This window comes from Homarus americanus, unplaced genomic scaffold (genome assembly GCF_018991925.1).
Source record: "Homarus americanus isolate GMGI-L3 unplaced genomic scaffold, GMGI_Hamer_2.0 scaffold54443, whole genome shotgun sequence".
In the NCBI taxonomy this organism is placed as follows: Eukaryota; Metazoa; Arthropoda; class Malacostraca; order Decapoda; family Nephropidae; genus Homarus; species Homarus americanus.
In genome coordinates this window covers 7,448,145-7,472,171 of record NW_024750852.1, presented here as the reverse complement: position 1 = coordinate 7,472,171, position 24,027 = coordinate 7,448,145, and the positions used below count along the sequence as shown (strand labels likewise).

Genomic DNA, 24,027 nt, shown 5'->3' with positions numbered 1-24,027 from the left:
GGAAATTTGACGTTGGTTTTGGTTTTATATCATTGTTGGAAGAAAATATAGATTCAGGGCTGTACAGAGTGCAATGGTGGGCCACTTAAACTAGAGAGTCCTCCAAAGATTATTATTTCCCCATTTCTTTCTTGGTACTGTCTGCCATACTATTACTTTATTCCAGTTTCTGCCCTGCTTCAACTAGTGTGTGTATGTGGTTGTTAAAGCAAAGTCTTGCTTCATTTCTCATTAATGCCAGGAAGGGGTGATTCATTCCAACTTTCAGAATTTTTTTGCCAAGGTCTCAAGTGTAGTTGGGTCTTTTACACCTGGTGTAGAGATGTGTGTGGACTGAAGTGTGCAGAAGACTTTGAATTCTACTTAGTGTGTGGGGGAAATTGATGCAGATAAAGGCAGAAATATAATAATTAAAGTTCAGTATGGTAGCATCGACTGGGGCGAATCAAACTGGCAAACGACAAAGGTTTTAATAATTCCATTACAGGGTATTTTATATTTAGTTTTGCTGAAATTTATAAATCATACCTACGTAAAGCACATAAATAAAGAGTTTTTGTTTTAACAGCTATTGTAGCTGTTAATTGAATTATAATGGGGGTTATTTATTTTTTACGCAAATCCATACATTTTCAGGGGCATTCCCAAATTACTGTGTTTATCGCTTGTCTGTGCCCGTTTGATGGAAAAAACAAAACAATACTCTAATGTGACTTATAAATAACAAAAATATAATATAAAGCTATATACTGTAATAAGAAAAATGACTGTGTGTGTAGTGAATATACGTGTGGAGGCAGTGAGCTGTAACTGTGTACCCGACTCGCCTTCTAGTCACGCGCACACGTCTCTGAGTAAGCTGTGTGACTGCTCGGCTCTCAGCTGAATTGTGTAGTTTTGCCCAGAAGATGGTTTGAGTGTGGAAGGAGCTATTTTTTATACATAAAATCTGTGCTATTGTATTTTGTGATATGCTCTGAATCAGTTTTAATGTTTATCATAGCCTTTTTTCTTTTCATTTTGACTTATGCAATTTGAAATTTGTTCAAATTAGGCATGGTCCACATTTGCTCCAGCTACTAAAATTCACCAGCCCGAATGCGGACCGAATTATGATCCATCATATGTTAAAAAGGAAGAATAATTTTTTGCCACATTTTTTTCAATCTTAGACAAATTTTCTAAGAGTATTATATCCAAATTTCAGCTTTATAGGACAAATAATTTTATTTTGATAGAAACATATGTCACAATTGCTGTTTTCAAAAGTGAAATTTACTGGCATTTCGATTTTGGCTGTTTTCAGTGCCATTGGCAGGTTGTCTCCTCTTCATTAGATTTTCATCAAAGTTCCTTCTTAATCACTCCAGAGGTGGCAGAATAGTTCCTTTACAAACTGAAAATAGAAAAAATCTGTTCTTCCCAGTGGTCTGACTGATCCAATTTGCCCAGGTCTACTCTGTCATGAAAATTAGAATTAATATTTCATTCCTGAGTCCTCCTTTCTCCCACTTGGCAATTTTTAGCTTCATTGAACATTCTGGTATGTACAGTACTGTACTGTATTAATTCTTTGGCCAATAATATAGTGTAGTGGGTATTAGGCTTATTTTTTCTGATCCTTTTGGAACAATAATGAATAAAAAATGACTGATGAAAATTTCAGGTTTGGTGATACATATTTATTAAGAGATGATACAATATATAGTTTTCCAATATTCAAAGCAAACTGTATGATCACAGAAAAGTCTTGAAAGGTTTAAAAAAAAAAAGTTTTATTATTGTAAAAGCTTCTGGGGTTAGCTGTTGTAGTTTAAAGAAATGTGTTGTATGGAAAGTATGTACAGCAAATTTATATATTTCTTCATTTTATTAAAACCTTGGTGAAATGTATAAATTTTTTTTTAGTTGATTGTGATTGAACAAGGATAATTTTTTATATGGTGGAAATCTGTAGTATCTTGTGATTTGTAATTGACATAACCTTACATAAGCATGCATAGCATGTACTAATACAGTATATTTTAACATTTGTTGATGTAGTTTGACTACTGTATCTCAACTCAAAATGTCTCCACTGATGTAGTTTGACTACTAATACTTTTTTTTTTTACTGCATAACTTAAGGAATCTAATGTAGTAATTCCTGATTTTTCCACTTGCCAAGACAACCATTTAAGACAAGTACAGTACTGTATTCTTATATCTGATAATGTAAGTTATTGGCAAGTGTTTCATCTCTTTGAAAGCCAAATCAATATGAGTTCTTTGGCAGATTTTTTTTTAATATGACTGTGAAGTCTTAAACTGTGAAGATGTGCATTGACAATTGTTTTGAGAAAAATGCACGCGCTACCCCGCACTGAATGTGGGATTTTAACATGTGGAAAAAGATAAAGCTTTTTTCACGTTGATGGGAAGTTATTATGGAATAGCATTGTGAAAAATGAAAGTTGTAGAATTTCTTATGAACTTTAAAATATCTTGACATTTGCATTGCTTTCTGATATTTGTTAATTACTTTAATGGTGTACTTTAATGCTAATACTTTTTTATATACCCTGTACTGGTATATATTTCTTGTACAGTCAAAGCTAAAAAATCCAAACACCTTGGGGCCAAGCAGTGTGTAGATTTCTAAAAGTTATTTACTTTTGAGTGTTATGAAGCACAAATTCTGATTTTGTATAAAAATCTACTTAAATGGTGTTTGTACTGGTGTTTAACTGCATAAGATACACGTTTTATTATGAGGTTATAGGTATGTGGGTGTTTCCTCTGCATTGTCATTTTACATTTTGTGACACATTTTCAAATTCTGGGGAAACTGTTTGGCTTTTTCATATACGAGTGGGCCAGATATAGGCTAAAACCATTGTATCAAGCTCTTCTAGCCTTGTGCCATTTGTCCATGTCTTTGTTTCACTATCAACACAAATTTTCAAGATCTTGTCAAGCTGTCTCATGATATCATAAAGTAGTGCATTTCCAACATCATGCTGTTCAGCAAGTTTGTCTGTTGAAGCAGCACACTTATCTAGTTCTTGTAATATTTAAGATTTTTGCATGATATTAAGAGTAATAAGTTTATTCTTTTCACTATTGCAAACATTACTATCACTTGATCTTTTCTTAGAAGTCATTATTAGGGCAGTACAGTATTTCTTAATTAAGAATAAATTGCAATCACGGTCATGGTGAACAAAACCATGAATTAGGCCATGAGACAATGACTGTATGGATGGTGGGAGCAGAGATTAGAGCAGCTAAACTCAAATTCATGCTTGATTCCTGGTACTCACTCAAAATATGAAACTGCGAGGATTCTTGAATTTCGGATTTTTGAGCTTTGATTTTACAGGTACTGTATTATAGTTTTAATGAAGCATTGTCAGTTCTGTCAGTTATTTGATATTCTCAGACTGCTGTGCTTATAATTACTCTTATCAGTATTCAGAAATTGGCAACCCTGGTTACCATGCAGAAGCGGTCCCAATTTATGCATCGACTCTTAGCATATTGGACCTTGAAACGACAGTCTAGGAACGGGGTCCCTCTTTTGCGGCGCCTCACCACATCACACTCCCGCCGTAACAACCGGCCTATTGAAGATAAAACGTCTGGCATGAAGGACAAAGAAAGAGTTTTGACAGTAAGTTTGACTCTAGTATTTGTAGAGCAAAATATAATATCTTGTGGAGGGGGAAGAATGATTTAGCATGTAAATCAAATTATAATATATTATTTACTTGTTTATTTATTTATGTATTTATTATAGATATCAATCAATCAGAGTACCAACCTTGTATCTGAGGGTTGGCAACCACAGTCCTCCACTCTAAACATTCTCAGGCTGTTTTTACCAATCCTCTTAGGTTTCGCATCTCTCTGGGGACCCAGTTTTTAATTTCATGTATCCATCTCAGTCTCTGCCTTCCCATGGCCTTCTTACCCTTATCTTTGCCTATTAATATTTGTTATTATCCCCTCATCCCTAATTATATGACCAAAGTGTTTAATTTTTTTTTTCTGTACATTTCAAGTATTTCTCTTGAAGTTTTTACTAAGCTTAGGGAGGGTTAAATTGTTTTAAGTCTGATAGGTAAAGGGTAGTAATTTGAGCTAATACTGTAATGCCTGGCATAGTTGATGTATGCATTACCAGCCAAAATGTAAGGGTTGAAAGCCCAGGTACCTTAACCGCATTGGCTAGAACCGAGTAATTCATTCAAAACTTTCCTGTTGCAGCTATAACCCTTTAAAAAAAAAGTGTGGAAGCCTTCAGTTCTCTTAAAGGGCTGAAGGATAATAGTCTTGCTGTTATGCTAGCCTTGCACTTTGATACCCACATCTAGCTCAGTTTCAAATTGTCATTTAGTCTTGGCCACCCGTATAGAGCAAATGGTTGCCTTCACACTTTTCTCCTCCTCTTACTGAGAGCTAAATGCATTCTGTTATACGTTTAAGCTCTTTCTACAGGATTTAGGTTCAGTTAGACAGTCCTAAACATTAATATAAGTGATAGAGTTATTATTTACAATTGCCTAATAACCCATTTTGAGGGTAGCCAACACTCCTTAATGGGGGTACTTCCAATTTATAGTGTGTAGCTCAGCTTATTGTATGGCTTAACTTAGGGTCAGGAGAGAATATTCTGGTGTGGTCCAAAGTGGAATTTTGAGGAAGTTTCCATTTTGGATGAGGGGTATACTGGGAATGTCACCATTGGTCTCTTGCCTTTGGGATACAGTTGAACCTTTACATAATCTTCTTTTGAGAGATTATTGTGTGCACTTCCATGTCTATAAGGTAGGTGCTGAGGAATCTAATAGGAGGTCTGAGAGCCAGCTAATGCAGGACTATGTTGTTTAGTGAGAGCAGTAAGGCCGTTACCATATTGGGCTGAGCTACACCCACACAGTGAACCACGTGAGGGTCATGGAGTGCATGGCTAATGTGACTGCAAGATTCACACCCTTTAGCCTTTAATGGCAGTTGAAGCCACCAAGAACCTATTCTTAAGGGTTACAGTTACAATGTGGAGGTTTTGAATGAATTATTTAGTTAGCATGTATTTGTAATCAAGGCTGAGATACTGGGAAGTTGAATCTAGGTTTTAGCTAGTAATACAGGGGTTGTCCAATCTAGGATCAATCCCTCATTATCAGTTTTTAATTTATGTTAAGCCTATTACACACTTGTCAACATGTCGTCCGGCGTGACTGGCAAACAGCTATCTTCCGACACAAATCGGTGTTCATGTCTGATCAATGGTGGGTTTTCTGGTGTTCAATCACTACGCAATCAGGACACCCTACTGGACGCCACAACTGTCATGCTTCTTTCACTACAGTAGTAGCAAGTTAGGCAAGAAACGAAAAAGCGTTGATGAAACTGACAAGGTGCTCAAATTGCATTGCAAAAAATTAATGCAATTCCCAAAACAGAGAAAAGTAATGAACATACAGTAATGATTTTGCAAAATTCGTATCTAATAAATTACGAAATTTGAATGAGTTTCAAAGGAAAACTACTAAAAAATTAGTAATGAGGTTCTTTTTATGGGGTCAATGGGAATGATGACACCTGCTCAAGTTGCAAACATTAAGAATACAGTACAATTATAATTGTTCTCTGATATACTGCATAATGACATAAATTATCTAATTGTATTACAGTTACAAATAATTGTCACTCCCCAATGGTGCTTCACCTGTAACTTTTGAGACAGCACTCAACTGTCAATATGGTTGAGCCTTTGAATGCTGATTGCAGCTTTTAATGACTCATTTCAAAAGCTACAGGTTTGAGCATTGATAAGGTGTCACAACAATATCTATAACCGAGAACTAAAGCTGAGAACTAGATATATTTTCCTAGGTTGCAGATGTGCAGTTTATACATCTTAATTAGCTGCTATATAGCTATTACCAAATGACTGTTTGTTTATAGGCTATTTTGTAAATGATTACAATCTAGCCTAATCACTTTTATTTACCACTTGTTCAAATCATATATAACTATTCTTCCCTTCATGTAATTGTCTTTTGAGTATTTCATAGATAGTTTGGCATGTTTCAGGAATGATTGCACTCAGATTTTGTTTAAAAATGTGTGTGGAATATTGCAAACTTGCATAGGAGCATCATTTGCTAGATACCGAAAAGTACCGTGGAGACATGCTCCAGCCGAAGTACTCTCTGAATCTAATACAGAATCCTGTCTCTGTATTAGCGGTTTACTGTTGAGAAGAAAAAAAAGGCCGTCACTGGAATTTTTTAAATTTCCTTCACTTTCTATTGCAAATTCATTAAATATGTTTTTAAACTTCCCTTGGAGCACTTCTTCATAAACCAGTATTTGTACCATTATGTTCTTTTCTTCACTCTTTTCTTCTTTATCACACAAGCAATAACCATACTCCACAAAGCAGCTTCCATTGCATGCGAAACTGGAGCCATTGCTCGCAACATCGTTGTCAGACAATGGATGATAATTGCTGGTGTGTACAATTCATCCGGCAAGCCTATCCGACACTGTTGGATGGCATGTCAACAAGTGTGTCTTAGGCTTTATGAGTAAAATGATGAAACTAAAGAGAGTTGAAGTGCTAAAGTAATGGTTCTGTTATTACAGACATGTAAAATTTAGAATCTGTTGGTGAATAAGCAATTTTTATTTTTTTTTAAATTGTTGGTATACAGTATTATAAACTGGTTGCATATTACTAATTAATTCAAGTTAATATGTAAAGTTGTTATTAAAATCTGAACTCATGTATTTGAAATATTAATGGATATCAATAAGTCATTATAAAATTTTTAAAATAATTACAGGTACCCTACACACCTTAATTGCCATAGTTTCAGCTAACTTTGAGATAGAGAGAGACAGAGAGTGAGAGATATAGAGAAAGGGAGAGAGAGTGCAAAAGACATAGAGATAGAGCGAGGGAGGGGGAAGTTTATTCTTTTTACTGTATTTTAGTTCAAGTCCTGATTCTGTGGAACTCACGTAACTCTGGTTCAGATCCTGAAATGTGGAATTCTATTCCAAATCTGGGTTCATGGATTCTACTCCAATTTGTGAGTCCTTGAAAGCACTTTACTCCAGTGTTTTACTGTGAGAAATGAGGTTAAAAGCACAAGTGTTTGTTATTTTATATATTTTGTGTAGGGTAAGTTTTGCTCATGCTTATTCTTCACACAGGAAGCTGAAGGATTACGGGAGGAAATCAAATATTGGCAGAGGCTACGACAGGACTTGGAAAGAGCTCGCCTGCTGTGTGAGCTGATAAGGAAGAGGGAGAAGACTAAGAGAGAGTTTGTCAAAGCGTATGTATGATTAGAAAAACTTTGCCCTTTTTCAGCTTGTTTTCTTTAATTAGGGAAAGCAACTACATGTGCCTATTACTGTACAGGAATACCCCGGTTATTTGCAATGGATGCATTTCTTTAAAGTCATTGCGAATAACAAATTTGCAAATATTAGGGCAAATTTCCCCTATAAGAATTAATGTAAATAGGATGGGGGATGCATTCCCAGTCAGCAACTTTCACCACATATTTTTCAATATACAACCCTCATGTGAAGCTATTTGGGACCAGGGTTGTGTGTATACTGTAGTACAGCACCAGTAAATATGATGAATTAAAAAAAATTATAATAATAAATAAAATAAAATAAAATAAGAAATACTGCATAGCCAGTTGGCAATACAATAAGACCTCCCTAAGTCGAACTATATGGGGCTCGAGGCTGTCTGACTTATCTAGAATTCCGGCTTATGCATAACCTCTCTCTCTCTCCCCCCTCCCCACCTCCCAGGTACTTTCAACCACCGTTTTGCTGAAAAATCTCTTACAAAAACAATATTAAAGTTATCAGTGTACTTTCATCCTGTACTTACTTTTATTGTAGCAAATGAATTTTGAGATGGAGGACAATTAGGGGCTGCTTACACTTACAATACCTGTATTCACACATATTGTGTTACACTTTATATTTAGTTACAATTATATTTAGTTACACTTTACAGGTTGGACCGGTTCCGGATTAACTTTTCGCTTCATTACAACCACTTCCACTGCTTGCTGGTCTCTTAGGATGTATGTTTAGGGGTAAATTATTAGTATTTAAAGGTAAAATACCACTAGAAGTGAGCTATGAGGCTGTCCTGAACCATCGAAGCTGATGTCATAAAAAGTATTCCACTTCAGCCCAAACTCCTTACAGATAACATTCATAGAGACCTCAACATCAGTTCTGTCTCATATCTTCAGTTTCTTTTTTTTAATTGGTAGAGTTCTGAGAGAGTTGCTGATGCACCCATTACAGTGGAGCAGTGGTCACAACAACAAATGTGTGGGAGCTGACTCCTCTCTCAGCTGCCACCCCACACAACCCCCCTAAGTCAGAGCTTGTCCGACTTATAGGGTTTTCGACTTACAGAAGTCCAATTTAGAGGGTTTTGCCGGTACTTAGTTTCACTACACGCGGGATATGTTAGACCGGGACTGCTGAGATCCCCAACATTGTTTCCTCCTCTTCCCACGATACGTGCGCTAACTACCGTACACATTAGTAAGAAACGTTTACTGTATTCTCTTTATGTTTTTGACCATATGACAATCATTTCGTTTATTTATTTATTTATTTATTTTTACGAACATTCTGTTTGAACAATTGTGTAGGCATGCAACAGTTAAAAAAAAAGAAAAAAAAAGTGTATCTACCTAATAACATTAATGCAGCTCACTAGTTGTTGGAGGCTGAGATCCCTGATGTTGCACCCCTTTCTGCTCCCCTCCCATGATCCACAAACTAACCCTTGAAAAATAACAATAACACAGCTTGGCCTGGTAGGGGAGAGCTGGGGGGATGTAGTTACAGGGATAGTCTAACTTGGCGACATGCCAAGTTCACACATACATTCACTTCGCACACATACACATCCCAATGCTCTTCATATTTCTTATTTTATAACAACATATTTTTCGATATACAGGTACGCAACATGTTATGCACTAAAATAACTACAATGTCATAAAAACGATACATAAGAACTCTCTGTTTGAATGAGTATGTGCAGGAGAGAGTGTTTGTATGTGTATGAGGTTTGTAAATGAGTAAACTTTTAAAAGAGCATTTACCATTGCTTTATGAAGAATTCTAGAACACTCTGTGTTTGGAAATATGGGTACAGGCATGGGGTGAACTTCTCCCGTGTGTGAACGGTCCCATTGAACTTCATTAATTTCTAAACAACACGGGTCTTCACGCATGGATAAAACATGCATGTATGAAGTAGGCCTTACAGGGGAATATGAGAGCTGCGTGGTTTGACATAGTATTATATTACTGTAGGGTATTGTAATTTTTCTTTGTGAATAAGTGGAGTATAGTACTTTGTGAATATCGAATAGGGGTGTTAAAATATAAATTGCGGATAATCAGGGTAGTGAATAGCGAGGTATTCCTGTATAATACTTTCAAAATTATTATGAGTTAGCATCAAACTTATAGAATACTGTATAGGATAGTAAAATTTTATTTGGGGTGTCTTATATCAACTACAGTATTTATTTATTTATTTATTATGTTTTATGATAAAATATTTATTTATTTATTTTGTTTTATTTATATATTTACTGGCTACAGTCTTTATTATTTTAATTTTTTCCAGGAAAGCTGAGGAGAAAAAGGTCCAGCTGGCTCCATTTGTGCACTTGTTGTTGCAGACAATAGATCTTATTCAGGAAAAAGATCAGCAGATGATTTTTGCTGAACCTGTTGACTTAGTAGAGGTTAGTTTCATCATTATACCATTATTATGCTTTGTGTTCACCTTTCTTATGGGTAATACAATATACAGCTCCTCCCCGACTTACGACGGGGTTAGGGACCCAAATCCAGCTCGTAAGTCGAAAATGCTTAAATAATACAGAGAAACCTAAAATGGGTGTCTCTTTTTCTTCTCAGCACCACAAAACTCTCAATTTTAAGCTTGCCAGCCATTTTAAAGTGAATTACTAACGAAAATTTTGTCAGTACACAGCGCAATCACTGACGTTGGGACTCGAAAATACGTAATTTGACAAAATTTTGGTACGACTGACGCGGTCGTATGTCCGGGTGGTCTTAAGTCGAGTAGGTCGTAAGCCAGGGAGGAGCTGTACAGTCTTTATGTTAACCCTCTCATGCATCATGTCATGAAGTGCATTGAATCATTAAGGACATGTGCTGCAAAAGAGTTGCACAATAGACACAGACCTAGATTTTTTTACCATCTAATCTATTTGAAAACAATGATGGGAAAAATATATAGGTCACTGAGCTTGATTTTTGTAAACACATGTTGAAAATATAGCCTTTTTGTCCATTTGGCTCATATACTGTACAGTATATCATATGTAAACTGGGCTCAAATTATGTTATTTTTTTTATATTAGGAGTTAGTTTATATTGTAAAATTGATGCTGTATGCATACTGCAAAGAAAACTGCACTTACCTGTGCAAATTTACAAAATATAGATTTATCGGCCAAAAAGAGAAATTCTGTCGGCTTTTTACTATTTTTTTTCTTCAGAAAATAGTGAGTTCTGAGGCTGTAAAATTTATTCTACAACAGACACTGTCACACAAATCACTTTAAAGCCTTGGTCTATACACTAAGTATAAAAAGAAGAGAAAAAAAGGATGTTACAGTACCATGATTTTTATGAAAATGTGAAATTATTTCATAGGGACTTTTGTTAGTTTTGGTTTGCATTTTGTGCATATGTTGCATCTGTACTTCTTTTGGTTCTTCAAACTGGCCTTGACTAATCGACTACACCTTTGGGAAGGCATTTCGATGAATATATTAGAATATTTATGAGCAAATTTATATACATGATTGCTGTACTTTGTTGTTTTTTGCGCTTCTGGAAGAACGCAAAGGGGGGCAACTTCTGGAAAAAGAGCATCATTTGTCTCCTGGCAGTACACACAGACTTGCACAATGGCAATTACTGAGATCATCTAAACTGTGCCAAATTTTTGTGTCATAGATGAATACATGATCTTGCGAGTGAAGCTTCCAGAAAGTACCAAAGCGTGGGTGGAGTTCTGTTGTCCATCAGTTTCCTCCTGTCAGTCATGCTGGTAGTTCACATTTGTCCCTTCATTGCCTCTGTCACACTCCCCACTATTAGTTGTATCAAAATTTCAAAACTACCATTGGAAAGTTCATAAAATTCCGCTTCGATAACTATGATACACTTGGTAGGTTTGTGAGAAAATATCCAAGATATGATGTTAGGAACACAAATAATTTTTTTCTTTATTCTGAGTGAAAAAATATACAGTAGTCTTATTCTCGTCTTATTATTTTTTTGGGCTTATGTTAAAGCCAAAACAATAACAAAGCCAGTGCTGTGTAAATCATGCCAAAAAAAGTGTGGGATAAATTGGCCACGTGAGTGGTCCCATATGACTTTTGTTGTGGTCACAGAAACTTAAAATCTTATTGCATGTGTGAGAGGGTTAAATGTCACTCAGGAGTTGATCATAACCTCCTTGTACAAAAAGACCATCCCATTCTCTTTAACTTAAAAAAAAATCAGATAATAGCTGTATTTATTAGTGATATAAAGTATTTTCAGTAAGTAGTGGTTCTGATGGTATAGATACAAAACTTGTGGAATAATACCTGTAATTACTATAAAACTCTTTGAACAACTCACCTTTCTACTCCATGTACTGGCCCCACCACTTGACTTAAAATTACATTCTTGAAAAAGATTTTTAGTAACAGAATATAAGAAAGGTTCAAGGGAATGGTGTGCAATTCATCGAAATAGTTTCTCACATTAATTACTTTACTCTTACATGATCCAGGTGCACGATTACTTGGATGTGGTGAAACATCCAATGGACCTTTCTACGATGAGACAAAAGGCCCAAACTCACCAGTACAGAGACGTTGACCAGTTTGCCAATGACTTCGAACTCATGATTGACAATTGCCTTATTTACAATGCCAAGGAAACTATTTTTTACAGAACAGCCGTCAAGTTACGGGATCAAGTAAGTTATGGCTCGGTCTTGTTGTTTTTAATGTGATGGTTGTTATACTCATTGGAGAGTAAGGTCATATTAAATATGTAGGTAGCCTTTTAAGTTTGCTGTCTTTACTGAAAACAAGACACATAAGGATTAAGTAGTTAAGCTCAACACTGACAGTAATGTGAATAAAAGGTGAAAAGGGCATTTGTTGGGCTATATTGGCTAGTTCATTACTGAAGGCTTTTACTGCACCCTGTTTGATACCCTCTTTCAATGGCTCCTGTGAACAACTGTCCTGAAGTAATGCAGGAGATTAAACTATTTTTATCATGTTTCTAGAGATTATGAAGTTGCTTGTTTCTGGTGTTTTTCAGAATTTCAGATGATAGAGATGGTTGGTGAATAATGAACATCTATGAGTTATGTATTGACAGGATTCCAAAAGTTGAGAAAAGTAGTTGAGATTAGAAAGTCAGGGAAGTCATCAAGATATCTGAACTAATTCTTAGTGTTTAAGAACAGATGAACCCCTTGTATACTGTGGCCTCTCTGTACTGAATAAAATCATCTGTCATTAGCCACATAAAATAAAAGTGGCTTCCCCATAGCGAAGAGGTTAAGAATATTTTCAGGACATTCAAGGATGTGGTTAACTTTAGAGATGAGATGGGTTGAATGGATGTTGAGGAATGAATGTATGGTTAGAGAATAAATGGGAGAATTACAGTTGTGGTATAAGAAGGGAATGGATGTAAGATGGATGAATAAGTGGATGTATGTGAATCAGGAAAAGGAAAAGGACAACAACCAAATGTAAGATTAAAGGACAAAGTTAAAGAATATGAGGGCCAGGGCAGGAGATGTGCAAGGAGAAATGTCTGGAGCATAGTAAGTATATGAGGGCATGGTGGAAACTATGTGTAAGCTATTGAGTTGGTTAGAAAGTTGTAACTCAATGTATGTAAATACTGTAGTACACAAAGATAGGTTGTGTTGGTGGCTGTTGGCAAGTAGGAAGTAATATTCTGGAGACGTACAAACATAATCACATACTCTTATCACTATTGAGTTCAAAAGCATGAAGCACAACTTATCTGAAATTCTTTAGTTTCTATTTACTGGCCACTTCAACTAATGTCTCTACTTCTCCTGTGATCTAATCTCTCAGGGTGGTGCTATTATTCGTCAGCTGAGAAGAAACGTAGAGAATATTGGGTTTGACATGGAGACTGGCCTCTTTCTACCCCACCGTCCAAAACCTATGCCAGAGTTTTCAGACAACAAGATAATCAAAGAGGGTAAGATTTGATTAATTTATCACTTTTAACAGCTGTAGCCATCACTTGTGTTTCATGAGCAAAGATGACCTAGTACAAACAATAGGTTACCCATAAACCTGTGGGTCTCTGAAGTTATGGGTTGTATATGAACCAATGTTGTTAAACTGATATTAGGAAAGTTATTATGCAGGTCTCAGTTTGAAATACTTCACTATTGTGGGGGACTTATAAATGTTAAACTACAAATAACTGTACAGTATATATGATTTTTTTCTTTGAATGTAGATCCAGAGTTTTGGCACTCTCTCCACTATATTTACAATGATTAATGTGGCCCAGAACCTACAAAGGGTTGGGGACCACTGGTGTAAGGGTGGGGGGGGGTGTAGTTAGGGAATCAGCATTGCAACTGGTCTTTGTTACAGGGATTGTATGCAAATGGCGACTATGTTAAACTTTCATTTGGCTTTTATTTATTGATTTGGCAATACTGGACATTAATTTTTGTTGGTATTACTTTTATTTATTCCTCACATTTCCTGGTACTGTATATATTATTTTAAGAAAACTATGGCTACAGGAGGACAATTCAGTACAGTACAGTGGTCCCTCGGTTAACGAACACAATTCGTTCCACAGAGTCGTTCGTTAACCGAAAATTTAATTAATTGAATCCATTGTTTCAATGGGATATTGGGTAATTGGTTCCAGCTCACAGAAAAGTATATACAAAGTAAAAAAAAAATGCAGTAAAGTACACTTACTTTGAGGTGTATATGTAGAGGGTTCCTGGTTGATGATGATGATGGGAAATAGAAGTGGGGTGAAGGGAAAAGGAGAAGAGAAGTAAGTGGAGATGGAGGAGAAATCACCTTTCAGGGGACCCATGCTTGATGCAGTCATTTCACCAATAAAATTTTAAGTTCTCTAGGTATAATTCAAGATTATTTTATTTAAATCTACACTGCACTGCGCTATATATTATCAATATGTTAACTAAATTTCAGAATGGCCAATAATTTCAATGTAAAAATGCAAAAATATTCAAGTCACCAACAAAATCGGTATTCACTCCACTGTCAACAAAGCCAAACTGACGCCTGGTGGCTGAGTCAAGCGGCTGATGGGCGCACAAAAAAACTAGTTCCCTGTACTGCATATATTATCAACATGTTAACTAAATTTTAAAATGACTATTAATTTTAATATAAAAAATGCAAAAATATTAAAGAGCACAACTTTCTTGATATTTACTCCACTGGAAACGAATGTAAACATAGAACAGATTACCGAATTGGCAGACTAGCCCATCAACCGATGCTGACAACAAAACGTGTTGTTCGTAAGGATTTCGTTAATCGAAGTTTTGTTCGTTAACCGAATTGAAGATCCTTATGGGAGGTAATTCGTTGGCCAAAATTTCGTTAATTGAACTGTTTGTTAACCGAGGGACCACTGTATACACACAAAAGGTTTTCCCTAAAATACTCTCTGCTAAAGTGGGGGTGCATCATATATGTATTTTTATATAATTATTTATCGTTTTTATACATTTAGTACATTCGCATTAGGATGAAGTAGGTTTTACTGTATCATGTGTCTGAGGTGTCTCAATTTAGCAAACTAGTTTACTGAATCGAGCGAAAAATAACGGAAAAAATGTGTTGCACTAAATCAAGAGTACAGTATACTGTATATTAGTGAGAAAGTACAGTAATCCATATTAATGACATTTGCTTTTTTCACAGTTGATGAGGCCCTTTCAGGTGATGCTGATGATTCCATGAGTTTTGAAGAGAGAGAAAAGGCCCTACTGGAGCTGCTGGATAAAGCTAACATGTTGAGACACCATGTGGCTCGCATTAAACGCGTCAAGTCAATCAGGTAAACCATGTTTTAAATGTGATCTTTTATTATTCAGAAATATAGTTGGAAGCCCACTGGTGTTTGTTGTGTTTGCTAAGTAAACAATTTGCTGTGTCTGTATGTCCATTCAAATGAAATGAATGTAAAGAGGTAGGAAATTTATTTATTTTTTATTTTTTCCCAAAGATTCAAATGAAAATGAATGACAGTCTGAATTATTAATTACCAAATTTTTTCTTAGGCTTTGGTGTTCTAATTTCTCATCTTTGGTAGCACCTAGAGGCAGGTGATCATCAAGTATCCCTCGTTATCTAAATGTTTGGTATTCGAAAGTTCACTTATCCCAAAATTTTATTCTTGCTTATCTTTTAACTATCCAAAAGTGATCCTCACTTTTCCGAAGGTTAGTCAATTGATAATTGACTCTGATAGGTAATTTACTTGGTTTAGCCATTACTGTACTGTAGTTTGGTAGTAAATTACAGTAGTTAGGTAGTTTTTCTTGTTGTTCATGAACTAATTAAATTTTCATGTCTAATATTGGGGTTTTCTTGTCGTTGGAAAGTGAACCCTGTTTTTCCCATTTGTTCTCTTATTTGCTTGCCAAAAATTCAATATCCAAATGGTTGTCAAGAAACCTAAACCATTTTGATAATGGGGGATACCTGTATGTTGTTTATGAGTGAGGCAAACAGGAGAAGAGTAAAATGGAGACTCAGATTGATATATAATAATTGTAAGTTGGTAGGAGTTATGGACAAAAGGTGAGAACTTCCTTGTTGTAACCAATAGGGGTTTAAATGAGTGAGTCTATTTAGGGCTAAAACTGTCAACACTTAACTGTGAGTCAACCACTAGATCAAATAGTATCAAATCTTCTTACCTGGTCTGGGTGGGTGAGAAGGCATTGTGCAGAAAAACATTATTAGTCTAGTTTGTGTATCGTGCTGCTAAAACTGTAAAAGCTCTCTGACAAAAGCAGCCTAGCACAGGAGGGGGTGATTTTGTTTTGTGGATATCATAAGTCTCTCGCTTCATTCCTTTGGTATAAAGTGAGAATTCATACTTACATGATTTTTTTTTATTCAGGCGAGAAATTGGCATTGTGCGTAGGAAGTTGGCCCTGAACCAGTCAGGAAGTCTGAATCACAAAACTAGTGCCATGTACTATGACACTGAAGATGAGTCTGACAAAGAAGATTCTGGTAAGTTACTTTTTTTATACAGTATACATAGTCTGAAAATTAAGTTCGCAAACTCATGCTACAGGTGCAGGTATGTACCATATTGAGGATCAGCGCTGTGGTCCCCTTCAAAGTATTTCCCTTGCAATGCTATACACGAACGCCGGCATTTTTTTCACCCCTGGAAACATTTCTGGAGCTCACTTTCTGGAATAGCTTTTATAGCTGCCGTCGTATTACTCTGAATATCATCCATATCTTGAAAATGCATCCCCTTCATGTGTTTCTTCAGTGAAGGAAATAGAAAAGAGTCACACTGGGCCAGGTCAGATGAATAAGGAGGCTGTTCCAGTTAGGTAATTTGTTTCTCGGCCAAAAACTCCGACACAATCAATGCCGTGTGTGCTGGGACATTGTCATGAGGCAAGATCCACTTGTTTCCAGCAAAAAGTTCTGGTAGTTTCCATCTAACCTTTCTCCGAGTCTTTTAAGCACGTCGAGATAGTAAATCTGGTTCACACACTGCTTTGGGGGAACACCCTTACAATCGAAAAAAGTGATGAGCATTGTCTTCACTTTCAACTTTAACATGCGACACTTTTTGGGGCGCGGCAAGTTTGCAGTTTACCACTGAGCGCTCTGACGTTTTGTTTCAGGGTCGTATTGGTAGACCCATGACTCATCACCAGTAATGATTCGGTGAAGCAGGTCATCTCCAGATTCTACTCTTTCCAAAAGGTCTGAGCAAATTTCATCTGTTTTTGTTTGTCACAGAGATTTTTCGGCATCATTTTTGCACAAACTTTTCTTATCTTCGAAACCTTTGTTTCTCTGTCAATCTGCAATGCTTCTCTGAATCGCCTATTAGTTTGCACAACTTTCCAAATTTTTTTCAATGTTTTCTTCAGTCCTGTTTGTTGTTGGTCGTCCTTCTGTCATTGTCTGTCGCATCTTCTCTTCCCTCTGAAGATCTTTAGTGCATTATCCCCATAATCTTGGGTTAACATGTCACGAATTTTAGATCCAGTTTCATGAGAAATGATGTTCATTCTTTGTTCTAAATCAATATCTGTCATCGTGACAAAACCAGAAAACACTCTTAATACAATAGCTGCCACTGCACATGTCCCACTCACTTGAGATCGATGACACAACTGAGGTAGTAAGATGAGGGATCAAGGTGACACTCACGCCACTCACACTCGTTACATTGCTGCCGCCTGTTGAGTCACGCGGCGAGTTTGCGAACTTAATTGTCAGACCTCGTATACCATTTGCCTTTAGGGATATGTGTACTAAATTGCCAGTGTTTTACCACATACGCATACTGTACTTATATTTGATTTTTTCCCCACCCTCCTTCTTTTTGTTCTGAGGATGGCTAATGCACTTAAAGGATCAAAATCAGAGGAAATGTTGTCAAAGTAACAAAATTGTGTAATCCCAAGGAACCTATACACTTTTAAGTAACATTTTGCCTTGTGGAATATTGTGCCTAACTACAGTGAGTTCTGCTATAACGCGTGTTTTGATAACGCGAATTTGCTCTAACGCGATTTATGAATTCGGAACAATATTTGTATAACGCGAACGCTTGTTTGCTATAACGCGATTTTTGCTTACTATTTCTCCAATTTTGTGGTATTAACTGTGAATATGGTAAAGAAGAATATCTCCAAAAAGCTTTCTGATGATAGAATTCCCGGTGATTATCGTAAAAGAAAGGATATAACACTTGAAGAGAAGCTCGATGTTATCAACCTCAAAATCACCCTTCTCCCCCATCAAGTTACATTCATATTTTTTCAAGGTAAAGTGTTAAATTTACTGTATGATTTCATTATTAGATATGAATGTAACATTTATTTAGACTGTGTTATCCTTTGTGTTAGGCTAACTACTAAATTTTTTCGATTTCGAGTAATCTGCACCTAACCCTATTTTCTCCATAAGCCCTGTTATTTCTATTACGCGATTTTCTATAACACGATATTTTACAAGAACACAATTATCGCGTTATAGCAGAACTACCTGTACTGTATGTGTTTGTAAACGTTGATATATTTGCATAAATAAGGGAAAAAAAATCACGTTGCAGAAAAATCTATGGAAATACTTTAAGTAAAAACAAAATTATCATGGTAACGAAAATGCATTTCCCTGGCCATTGTATTGAAAAAAAAAAGATGTTTAATATGTGCTGATGTGGCATAATGGTGTATATATATCCCATGTGCCATGTCTGAAGTGTGTGCCTTTACTTCAGATATTGATGATAGTTCGGTAATTGATGATGAAGCAGAACCCGGGGAACCAAGTCGTCCAAGCACTCCACCCCATCTGCCCCCACACCTCAAGCATAATCCAAGCATGGTTTCAACCCAAGGTAGTAGTCACTCTGTGTCTTTGTCGTCGCCGCTGACTACACCTTCACAATGCCAGCAGAGGAGAAGTAGCATCAAAGTAACACCTGAGGTTGGTAACTCAGTATTTGAAATGACTAATAGCAGCCAACACTTTCTGAACATGTTACTTGACAGCTTTGTCCAAGTTTTGGGGTTGTTAATGTTAGAGTTATACAAGTTTTCTGTTCATTTTCAGTAAGTTTGTGCAAGTTTCATAGCATTTAAATTGAGATTTGTACTGTATAAGTTAAATTTTGATAACATTTGGGATGTGTAAGCATTGTGATTGTTAGCATTGAAAATATTTAACCCTAAAAGGGCGGGTATATTTAAGTGCGCTGTCTGCCCAGGGGTATACAATATTTCACTATGTAGAAAATGGAGGAAATTGTGTAAGATAATGTTGCTCAAATACATGTAGAACGTGCCCTAATTGAGATTTGGGAGGGGGTGGACCATTAGAAGGCTGAAACTTTTTTTTTCTAACTTTATATTTAGTCAATAAATAAGAGAAATAATTTCCTGGTGAAGTCATGAGTTAAACTGGGAGTACATGTTTTTCCGGCTCTGTAGCGAACTGCCAGCATAGTCATAGTAGATGCCGGATAACTTGGGTTCTACCGTACTGTATCTGATATTTTGGGTTCATGGTCCGAAGGTCCGTCATACATCCATGTTAAAAGTCACTTTTTAGTTCATATGATTGACACATTTGTCAAGTAGACAGTTCCAGAATATGGCATCTTAAAAGAGACTGTCATGTCGTATAGTATTGAAACTCAACAATGTCGTATATTTGCTGATGTGCCCGCCCTCCTGGCTTGGCCATATGGGCACGTGCATTCCATACTGTTTTTCTGCGAGGTAAGTATTCGGTTTGGTGCTTATTTAGGGTTGGAAGAGTTTCACTTTTATATTACCACCACTTATTGCAGCATTTTCATTATGTGACCATGGTGTTTTACCAAGTACATTACATTATCATTTATTTACCCCAAAGGATGACCACAAGCAGAAGCACATAGACTCCTTCTTTACTCGGGTAAGCAAGAATCAACAAAGAACGCTGACAGAACGGCAGGATCCAGCTCCTGCTATTGCTGATGAAGCCAAAGCAGCCAAGCCAGAAAAGGAAGGTAAGTTAATATATCCCCAGTCAGTATTAAGTTTATTGCTTGTGTTTACAGTATCTCAGTCAACCTTTTCTTTATTTAACATACAATTAATAAACAGTTTGAGGTCAGAATTATTCTTTTCATCCCATTTTACAAAAAAATAAAAAATAAATAAATAAAATAAACAATTAAATTAATGCATCTTAACTGTACGCATTTAGGAAATATTGACACAATTTGAAAGAACTTTACTTGGTTTAAGTTCTATATCTTGTATATTATATCTTGGGCACTATAAAGATATTTCATGAGTTATTTATGTTGAGGATCATGTGAGGTTTCTCGTGCAACAAGGGCGAAGTTGCCAAAATTAGGTTTAGAGATACACATACAAGTAATCACATTTAAAGTTTTACATTTTTCCTTTTTTTTTTTTACTAAACCTAAAACAATCCAATTTTCATTTTTACTTTTAATTTTGTTCACCTTGACAAGCCAAATAAGGAAATAAAAGTAAAAAATGGAAAAAAAATCATTAATGTGTTTACCTAATTAACCTATACTAAATACCTGTCATAAATTATTGACAGATTAAAAAAATATATGTAAATGTGGCACATGAATTTAAATAAGAAAATAGTAATCCTTTATTATTTGGATTATTATGAAACTCAGGATTTATTTTGAGGTAATTATGAGACAATAATAGTCACTACATGGGGTGAAGATGTGGGGTGTGAAGTATTGGGGGGGGTGGAAAATGCCAATGCCAGTTTGGCAACCTTGCCCTTGTTGCACGAGATGCCTCATATTAGGGATTCTTGGAATGTCTGTTAAGGATACAGAAGTTGTATTTGTATGTTCAAGTTTTCTTTGTGTTGAATCTTTATCAAGAGCCATTTGTGCAGATTTCTTGAATGATGACACAAAGTTCTTGTATTTATCTTAACAGATTCTGCTCAAGAGACACCAAAGAAGCGTGGACCAGGACGGCCTCCAAAACGTCCTCGAACGCTATCTGGACCATCAGTGAGTCCACCAGCTAAGAAATGTATGTATTTTGTCAGATTCTCCCAACTGTATGGTGTTATGTTCATATTTACTTTACCATTGATTTTTTCTACCATATTTACTGAATGATGTTCATTATTCCTCAATGTATTTAGCCTCCCTCCCCCACTTAAGTAAAAGTGACACTAAAAATAAAATTACATGATTGGTAAGTTGTACAGTACAGGTATGGGACCATTTATCAGGCATGCTTGGGGGGGGTTACCGGATAGGTTTATTTTTTTTTAATTAGGAACGTCAGGCCTGTAACTGACTGTGAAGCTTCTGTTCTGATCACTAGTCACCCCTAAAAGTAGCTTAACATATAAACAGCAAAAAAAAAAAAAAGGGGGCGTATAAAAAGAGGAAAAATCACGTCAGTACACTGCATCTTTATTTTAGGGATGATGGCTGCCTCAATGCTACCTGGCTTCCTTCCCTTGTATCAGTACTATGTATCAGTACCTCCACATGGCTGCACTGTGGAACCCCATAGATTCTTTACATTTCACTGGGGGTCTCATTTTGCGAAGGAATATCATACTGGTACATGTCCGCACATCAGAAATCCACGCAAGCGATGCCATTTAACATGTTAAAATTGCTCTATTGTACTGAACTCGCTTGGTGGTGTGGACAGCAGACAATATTTTCTCCCGGTATTTCCTGATGGCTTTTAATGGTGGATTTGTTGACTTTATAATGACGTGTTATGGTGCATATCCTTTTCCAAGCTTTGGGTTTCTTCAAAAATTTCGACCTTGGTGGTGTACGAGGGGGCCTGCTGCTTTCCACGAGTGTTTTCTTCTTCGTCAGCCATGGTAACATCCACGTAGCAAGGATGGACGGGCGAGCGGAGCTGTCCTCATAGTAAAAGTCAAGAATACAACGAGGCTTGAGGGAGAGGAATGATAGCACTTAATTTTATCATGTATCAGTGCTGTAAAGAATTAAAAAAAAAATGAACTCAGCAATGGCCAGTCCTACCTCCCACCTCCTATGCAGAGGTCAGGGAAGAAAGATTATATAATTACTAATTATACTGTATGTACTATATCGTTATTTTTCTATAGTATTCAATATTATCAAAGAAAAACATAAGAGGCTGATCATACGAGAATATAATAATGAATACTGTACTGTAAATAAAATCAAACTGATAAATACGGCACAGCCTATTTCCCCCTTTAACTTTATAAAGGGTAATGGAAAGAGGGATGACTGGTACATTCCTTGTCGTTTTATTTTGTAGTAAAATTATATATAGAGTATCGTATTTTGATCTATTATTTAATAATGCATGTTATAATATATGTGATATAAAGCATACACCAGAAGAGGCTAATTGTATGAGAATATATAATAATGAATACAGATAAATAAAAACACAGGCAAGGAAAGGCCTCGTATCTATTACCTCTCCTCATTAGACCTATATCAAATCCGATATATATATATATATATATATATATATATATATATATATATATATATATATATATATATATATATATATATATATATATATATATATATATATATATATATATATATATATATATAATCTACTTTTTGGGAAAGTGGATCATCAACTTTTGGGGAAATATTACCTAATTTTCCAAAGTAGATTGTCATAGAAAACGAGAAATTAGTATCACAGAAAATGGGAAATATCTACTTGCTGGGAAAGTTGGTTATCTACTTATCATAGAAAACGGGAAATTTTTAACATAGAAAATGGGAAATATCTACTTTCTGGGAAAGTTGGTTATCTACTTTCCCGAAAAGTATATAATCTACTTTAAGGGAAAGTAGATTTCCGACTTTTGGGGAAATATTACCTAATTTTTCGAAGTAGATTGTCATAGAAAACAGGAAATTAGTATCACAGAAAATGGGAAATATCTACTTGCTGGGAAAGTTGGTTATCTACTTATCATAGAAAACGGGAAATTTTTAACATAGAAAATGGGAAATATCTACTTTCTGGGAAGTTCGTTATCTACTTATAGAAAATGGGAAATTTGTATCATAGAAAATGGGAAATATCTACCTTCTGGGAAAGTTGGTTATCTACTTATCATAGAAAACGGGAAATTTGTATCATAGAAAATGGGAAATATCTACTTTCTGGGAAAGTTGGTTATCTACTTTCCCGAAAAGTAGATTATCTACTTTTCGGGATAGTAGATTATCGACTTTTCGGGGAAGTAGATTACCAACTTTTGGGGAAATTTCGAAGTAGATTATCATAGAAAATGGGAAATTTGTATCACAGAAAATGGGGTATCTACTTTCTGGGAAAGTTGGTTATCTACTTATCATAGAAAACGGAAATTTGTATCATAGAAAAAGGGAAATATCTACTTTTCCGAAAGTTAAGACCATTTCGAAAAGTAGATTATCTACATTTCGGGAAAGTAGATTATCGACTTTTTGGGGAAGTAGATTACCGACTTTTGGGGGAAATATTACCGAATTTTCTAAAGTAGATTATCATAGAAAACGGGAAATTTGCATCACAGAAAATGGGAAATATCTACTTTCTGGGAAAGTTGGTTATCTACTTATCATAGAAACCGGGAAATTTGTATCATAGAAAATGGGAAATATCTACTTTCTGGGAAAGTTGGTTATCTACTTTCCCGAAAAGTAGATTATCTACTTTTCGGGAAAGTAGATTATCGACTTTTCGGGGAAGTAGATTACCGACTTTTGGGGGAAATATTACCGAATTTTCCGAAGTAGATTATCATAGAAAACGGGAAATTTGCATCACAGAAAATGGGAAATATCTACTTTCTGGGAAAGTTGGTTATCTACTTTCCCGAAAAGTAGATTATCTACATTTCGGGAAAGTAGATTATCGACTTTTCGGGGAAGTAGATTACCGACTTTTGGGGGAAATATTACCGAATTTTCCGAAGTAGATTATCATAGAAAACGGGAAATTTGCATCACAGAAAATGGGAAATATCTACTTTCTGGGAAAGTTGGTTATCTACTTATCATAGAAAACGGGAAATTTGTATCATAGAAAATGGGAAATATCTACTTTCTGGGAAAGTTGGTTATCTA

At 35.8% G+C, this 24,027-nt stretch overlaps 1 protein-coding gene across 4 annotated transcripts in view; it reads left to right on the top strand.

The window, feature by feature from the left end:
• LOC121854276 (bromodomain-containing protein 1-like) overlaps nt 1-24,027 on the top strand; it is a 93,981-nt gene that overhangs the window by 33,745 nt on the left and 36,209 nt on the right. For 3 of the 4 annotated variants that reach the window (XM_042348832.1, XM_042348833.1, XM_042348831.1), the window contains exons 12-21: nt 3,451-3,652; nt 7,210-7,334; nt 9,686-9,806; nt 11,882-12,070; nt 13,218-13,347; nt 15,078-15,213; nt 16,285-16,400; nt 18,646-18,854; nt 19,785-19,920; nt 20,852-20,950. In XM_042348832.1, the coding sequence (XP_042204766.1) occupies nt 3,451-3,652; nt 7,210-7,334; nt 9,686-9,806; nt 11,882-12,070; nt 13,218-13,347; nt 15,078-15,213; nt 16,285-16,400; nt 18,646-18,854; nt 19,785-19,920; nt 20,852-20,950 (1,463 nt within the window). Of the gene's footprint in view, nt 1-3,450; nt 3,653-7,209; nt 7,335-9,685; nt 9,807-11,881; nt 12,071-13,217; nt 13,348-15,077; nt 15,214-16,284; nt 16,401-18,645; nt 18,855-19,784; nt 19,921-20,851; nt 20,951-21,351; nt 21,760-24,027 lie in introns of those variants that run through there. The other variant, XM_042348834.1, reaches the window with a different exon arrangement.